The sequence below is a fragment of the Priapulus caudatus genome, unplaced genomic scaffold, assembly GCF_000485595.1.
Source record: "Priapulus caudatus unplaced genomic scaffold, Priapulus_caudatus-5.0.1 Scaffold381, whole genome shotgun sequence".
NCBI classification, from domain to species: domain Eukaryota; kingdom Metazoa; phylum Priapulida; class Priapulimorpha; order Priapulimorphida; family Priapulidae; genus Priapulus; species Priapulus caudatus.
Genome location: NW_014577442.1, coordinates 86,810 through 93,847, shown reverse-complemented (window position 1 = coordinate 93,847; position 7,038 = coordinate 86,810). Strand labels below are relative to the sequence as shown.

The following is a 7,038-nucleotide window of genomic DNA, read 5'->3' as shown; positions in this document are numbered from 1 at the left end:
GATCCGTGTCGTGACAGAGCCTTACTTCATGTACGAGCGAGCGTGTGCACGCCGAGTGTGTGTGTGACTGTGTGTGGTGTGTGTGTGTGTGTGTGTGCGTGGCAGTTGTGTGTGTCGTGGTGTGTGTGTGTGGTGTGTGTGTGTGTGTGTTGGGTTGTGTGTCGTGTATGTGTTTGGGCCTTGTGTGTGTGTGTGTGTGTGTGTGTTGTGTGTGTGTTGCGTGTGGTGTGCACAGGGCGGGCTGTGTGTGTGTGCTGTGTGTGTGTGTGTTGGTGTGGCACCCTGTGGCAGGTGACGCTAGGGCTGTGTATGGGCTTGTGTGGTGTGTGGTGTGTGGGTGTTGTGCGTGTGTGTGTGCGTGTGGCCCTGGTGTGTGTGTGTGGTGTGTGTGTGTGTGTGCGTCGTGTGGATCGTCGGTTCTGTGCTGTGTGTGTGTTGTGTGTGTCTGTGTTGTGTGTGTGTGTGTTGTGGGTTTGTGTTGGGTGTGTTGCCGTGTGTTTCGTGTGTTGTGTGGTGTGTCGATGCTGTGTCGTTGGCGGTCTGTGTGTGTGTGTGTGTGTGTGTGTGTGTGTGTGTGTGTGTGTGTGTTGTGTGTGTGTGTGTGTGCGTGTGTGTGTGTGTGTGTGTGTGTGTGTGTGTGTGTGTGTGTGTGTGCGTGTGCGCGTGCGCGTGTACGTGGTGTGCGGGTGGGTGTGCGTGTGCTCGTGTGCTTGCTGAAGAGAGTGAGTGCGCGCGCGCGTGTGTATGGCTGTTACGTAGTTCCTAAAACTACACCTAAACCTTCAAATCCCTATAGGCAGCAAATGCAACCGATAAACAAAGAAATCATCATCTCCGGAAGGAAATAAAACGTCATCGTTACCTGTCAGGAATCCTCCCACGGCGAACACGAGGGAGAGCCCCAAGTAGATCATGCCCATCGCTGTAGCTAGCTTCTTAACTCCAGCAATATCGCTAGCGATCGTATAGAGCAGGGGCATGCATCCACTCAGCAGCACCCCCATGATGGCCGCCCACGCCACCAAGTACGCAGCTTCGTGGAACAGCCGCAAGGTGGCGAGCAGTAGAGTCAAGACACCGCCGCAGCCGACGAGAAGAGCGAAGCCGAACTGTCGCGCGCGCGGGTGTCGCAGGCGTCCGTACGTCCAGAAAAGTCCCCACAGCAGACGGAAAACGACCTCGGTGATGCTAAGCACCGAAAGGAGCACGGCGCCGTTAACGTGCAGCTGGAGACGCGGCGGGGGGACAAACTCGCCCACCTGCACGAGTTCGTCGAGCCGCAGCGGTAGCAGGTTGAAGATGGTCGCGTAGTTAAGCCGAAATAGCATGACGACGAGCAAGTAGAGAATGAAGCGAGGATCCCTCAGCAGACTCGTGTGGAACTTCGACTTCTGTCGCACCAGCCGGCGGCCCGTGATCGATTCGATACTCACCGTGCTCAGCTTCCGAGACTTGATCAGAATGTTGTCGGGCGTATCAAACATGGCGGCGAACAGCTCGTAGCGATCACGCGGGAACGTCTCCGAGTCCGAATCGTCGTCGGACGCATCGTCGGATTTCTTCGGCGGACGTACGGATTTGAACGCCCAGCCGCACACGCAGATATTCAACGTGATGGCGCCGTAGATGAGAAGTGTTCCACGGTAGCCGTACTCGCTGATCATGCTCAGAGTTAGCGGCGGCATGACGGAGCTGGACACCCCGCTGCCCAGCGACACGAGCGCGTAGGCTAGCGTCAGCTTCTTCTTGAAATACTGACTCACGATACTCGATCCGGGAACCATGGAGAACGCTGCGCCGACGCCTGTAGATAGCGTGATAGCAAATCAGGGTGTTAGAAAGAGAGAGAGAGCGTGCGAAGAAGCGTAGAAAACCGGGCGTTAGGGAAGCGATAGATACAATAATGTAACCCAGCAAGAGGAGGGTTCCCTTACATTATTGTGTCCAAGGGAGCGATAGATACAATAATGTAACTCAACATGAGTATGGTACACGTAATGTTACTCTACTCTTGTTGGGTTACATTATTGTATCTGGGGAAGCGATGGATACAATAATGTATCCCATCAAGATTAGTACAAGTAATGTAACCCTATACTCTTGTTGACATTATTGTATCTAGGAGCAAGAGTTGGGTTCCCTACTCTTGTTAGGTTACCTCATTGTATCTAGGAGCAAGAGTAGGGTTCCCTACTTTTGTTGGGTTACATTATTGTATCTAGGAGCAAGAGTAGGGTTCCCTACTTTTGTTGGGTTACATTATTGTATCTAGGAGCAAGAGTAGGGTTCCCTACTCTTGTTGGGTGACATTATTGTATCTAGGAGCAAGAGTAGGGTTCCCTACTCTTGTTGGGTTACATTATTGTATCTAGAGGGGTGGGGCGAGTGCAGGAGAGTGTGCAGCTCATTTGAATGCCAGGGAGGCCCCGCATACTCGATCACTCGATCGCAGAACATAATAATTATATCGCAGGAATTTGTGAGGCGTGTTATGGGCTGCGCGCCGATGCTCTCAGGGAGAAGCGATATAATTATATATCAGAAGTAGATAATAGGGGAATTTCTACTTCTGATATATATAGATTCTGATATATATATATATATATAACACGTATTTTCGTGCGACTATACACGCTAGCACATTACCTACTTTTATACACGCAGCGATATATGTAACATACAAACGCACGAAATCAAACAAAAACTCAAATAAAACACGTGAAATTCAATAATTAAATTGAGTAATTAAACAATTACCGAACAGCACGCCGAACGTTACGAAGAGCACGCCGACGTGCACGGCGAAATAGCTGAGAGCGAGTCCAGCACCGGCTAGCAAGCCGCCCGTTATCGCTAGCTTCCTGAAGCCAAACACATTGCAGCCGACTGCTGCGACGGGGCCTGAAAATCAACATGTATAAATAAATAAATAAATATAAAATAAATAAATAAATATATAAATATATATATATATAGAAACAATATATATATAGAAGTAACATCTTTATAGTTAGACTTAAACACCTTTTACCTATTATTTGAATTTATTATATATATTATATATATATATATATATATATATATATATATATATATATATATATATATATCAAAATGTGTTGTTTTGAACATGAATGTGTGTAAGATAAATTTCTTATATCGAAAAGCGCAGTGCATCGTGGGATTTTTGTGCAAGAAAAGGATGAACAGATCCATGCCTGTTATGTCACATGGTAACCGGCTGTCGGCAATATTACACTGTGATGTTCGTGCGTGCGTGCGTGCGTGCGTGAGTGGGTGAGTGGGTGAGTGAGTGAGTGAGCGCGTGAGTGAGTGAGTGCTTGCGTGCGTGCGTGCGTGCGTGGGTGCGTGCGTGCGTGCGTGCGTGAGCGAGTGAGTGAGTGAGTGAGCGAGTGCGTGCGTTTACTTGTACACTCACCTAAACCGAAGGCTAGGGTGCACGCTAGACCCAACACCAGCTGAGCGACGGCATAACTCGTGTTGAGTTTGTCCTCGATTTCTATAAGAATCAGACCGAACGACTTTATCTGTCCGATGATGAGTCCTTGCACACAGGCCGAAGCAACAATAACGACCCAGCCCCATCCTCCGTCGGGCGCTTCGAAGTCATCCATCGTAAATTATTTAGTTGGTCCGTTGATTGGCGCAGTTGCCACCGATATGCGAGATGCAGAAACGTATCCCATGAGAGGGAGGCTGGAGGATGGTCCACGACTTGCAACGCGCGCAACAAGCAACATGTGGTCGTTCGATAGTATAGTCAGTCATACGCAGACGAAATCTGTTTTTGATCTGCGATGCAACGCCGGCTTGTATGCTGCGCCCTCGTGGTGTGTGTAGCGTCTACGGCCACGTGTTGACACTGACGCATAACCTTCATTGTCTGAAAATAAATTGAAGAAAATCCCGTGACGGCGAGTGATTCATTTGATGGGGAAAAACCCCCGTACCGAAACTCCGTATTCCGACGTTGTTTTCGATCGCGGTGGCGATTCTCATAGAACGCGATATGGGTGTAACTGATCCGTGCACCGTAAGAGCGGGATTAATTTATAACCGATATATATATATCAAGAGTACATAATGGGATATATATATATATATGGGCTATAGTAGGTACAGCTCGCCATACACTATAAACAACAGGTGCGATCTATTTGCTTTTGTAAAGGAAAGTCGAGATCTCGCATATTCTAACTAGGCAAAAATATTTCGCCTACCGCGCGCACCAGAGTACGCAAAACTACATAGACAACTAGCTGTACAGAGTATACATATATATATACGATACGATATACGTATATATATATGTATACTCTGTACAGCTAGTTGTAAGCAAATAGATCGCACCTGTTGTTTATAGTGTATGGCGAGCTGTACCTACTATAGCACTATATAGCTCCTACCGTTACCATCGCATCCGCTACACTGAACATGCAATGCATCTACATGTCATTCAGGTGTGTTAGTTCGCTACGTGCGTGGGTAACGAGAACGATTTGTCATTCGCAGACACGTATTCGCACAGACATACCTCGCGCGCGCACGCACGGACGCACGCAAGAAACGCACAGACACAAACACACGTGAGAGTATGACATGCAGGAAGTTTCCTTCACACGTCAACCGCGCGCAGAGTAGGAAATTACCTCATCCGGGCGCTGTATCCGGTATGCCGCAGCGAAAAAAAGATGCTCGAATTTCCACGCATTATAGACCGCATAGCGCGTGGCTACACGGTAGCCAGCCACCCGGATACATTTCGGGTGTATATTGCGTCAGATTGGCCAACAAACCGCACAGTGAACGTTCACCTATGTCGAGCACATAACTAAGTAACTTGCTGCGACGAGCATTCGACCGTTAGCATTCGACCGTTAGCATTAGACTCAGATACAACCCGGATTTCCTTCTTCTCCTACGTTAGACTCACATTCCGGCTCCAGTGCCCGCGCTCCTGCGCGAACTACAGTATACAACCAACACAGAAATTCTGCTGACAAACTATAAATTAAGCACGGTTCGCTGGCATAGCAGTGGCTCTCACACACGCACACAGGCGCAGAGGGTGTCTTACTCAAATGCGGTTTGGTATACCTCTGCCAGCCGACTCTGCATGGTGAATTGAGAACTACACTCGCAATGTTGTTGACCCTGTTAGTAGCAAGTTCACGGCTCTAAACCAGTTTGGAAGAAAGATCGCAGCTGTTATTGTGCGACGCTCAGATTATAATAAATCGACACAGCTCCACAAACCAATATGAGCATGCTCGAGACGTATGTGTAGGTTAACCCTTGGACGCAGTGGTGTCGGTATTAACCTCGTCAACAAGCCATTCCATACCTGATAGTCTACATACTCAAAGTGGCAGGGGCACGCGTACACACACACACACGCGCGCGCGCGTGCGTGCACGCACAAGCATGTACACGCGCGCGCGAGCGCAAACAAGCCGCCCATCAGCCGACGCACACTAGAGTTGTGGACTGTATGACTAAATTCCGTAAAAGACGGGTGCGTCACTCAAGCGAATAATGACAAGGAAATCCCTATCAGTAAAATCGTTTAAGAAGCAAACTTGTGAGATAAAAATGCACTGAATAGCTAATCTCATGCTATTTGTTCACATCTATTTAGCGTTGATATCACTGTTTCTCAAACTAAGAGAGGTTTTCTGCGCTGATCAAAGGGGGCTTTTATTTTCCAAGCCGACAGCCAGATATTTCAACACTGCCAGCTGTGCACAGGAGGTCAATTTCTCCGTCGATCATTGATTTTATACGTAAAAATTCAGTATGCAAATATTTGGCAGTCCTTACCCTGGAGTGTAAAGTGCGAATTTGGGGGTTTATTGAGATAGAAACTATACCAGTGAAATATACTAAAGCAATAACCTCACACACAATACGAAATTTCGCACGTGGTTCGATCCCCCCATACGAGCGCGAATATCGGCAGCATGGTATATGGCCTGTATGCAATGAACGCCGAAATTACATACGATTTCGACATTCCTGTATTATTATAAGCATGTTTGAAAACCAAAATTAAACTCGCAACCGACAAGTTTTTATTATTTCAGTTATACAAGAACTTTCCTATGTATGTATTTCCCAAGTATGTTTTCCTAGCTAACGTACGACTAGTAATATTGAAATCAGCTAATAAATAGCGATATGTGTCCGTCGAGATATATGCAATTAATGTCAAGCATTCATAAAATGAAATGAATAGTAATTTCTCGAAATTTTTCTTCTGATTGCGAAAGCATGTACCCACTAGTCATTTATCATGAAAGATATCTATTCGAATCAGACTCGACCCGCCAAACTGACATGTAGCATCGCGGATGATCCGTGTTCTCGCATGTCCAGTATTTGCGAATTAACATAGTGTTTAGTTTAGATTATGCTTCCGAGATAGAGAGCGTACATTCATAGCAGTTTGAGATATATCTTGACGTTAAGAATAAATCTCGATGTCTCTCTTATTGATTATAATGTCGAGTTCTAACACAGAAAGCCATAGAGAGGCGCTCTGGTAACACCAATACAGTCTGAATCAGCCACCAGGTGGCGATATGTGTCGGTATCGTAGCCTTCGGGTGGGTGGGGGGCAAGGGAGCTGGTTAATCACCATATAGTCATTAATAAATCCTCATTCGACACCCATGCCATCCACACAACCTGCGTTGCCTTAGGCTGATAGGGTCTATGTCCCCCAGGGTACTGCCGGAACGTACCCTGGGTACGGTCCGTCATACCGGAACGTACCCTGGTACTAAATACTACTATCTAATATGCCGGAGCGTACCTCGGCTACTCCACTAACGAGTCTAGGGAGTCGCCTACGCCTACTCCCTATTCCCTAACCCTAGCCCCAACCCTAACCCATACCCTAACTCTAACCCTAACCCTAACCCTAACATTAACCCTAACCATATCAGCTAGATAGTTACCAGGGTACGTTCCGGTATACCGGACCGTACCCAGGGTACGTTCCGGTATACCGGACCG

General features: G+C 47.3%; 1 protein-coding gene across 4 annotated transcripts in view; it reads right to left on the bottom strand.

The window, feature by feature from the left end:
* Positions 1-5,189, bottom strand: part of LOC106809755 (monocarboxylate transporter 12-B-like) — a 7,915-nt gene extending 2,726 nt beyond the window's left edge. Inside the window, exons 1-4 of one of the 4 annotated variants that reach the window (XM_014812953.1) lie at positions 4,671-5,189; positions 3,440-3,904; positions 2,758-2,901; positions 863-1,804 (exon numbers count right to left, since the gene is read on the bottom strand). In XM_014812953.1, coding sequence (XP_014668439.1) covers positions 863-1,804; positions 2,758-2,901; positions 3,440-3,635 — 1,282 coding nt within the window. In that variant the 5' untranslated portion in view covers positions 3,636-3,904; positions 4,671-5,189. The other 3 variants (XM_014812954.1, XM_014812955.1, XM_014812956.1) reach the window with 3 other exon arrangements.
* Between the last annotated feature and the right edge of the window lie 1,849 nt (positions 5,190-7,038).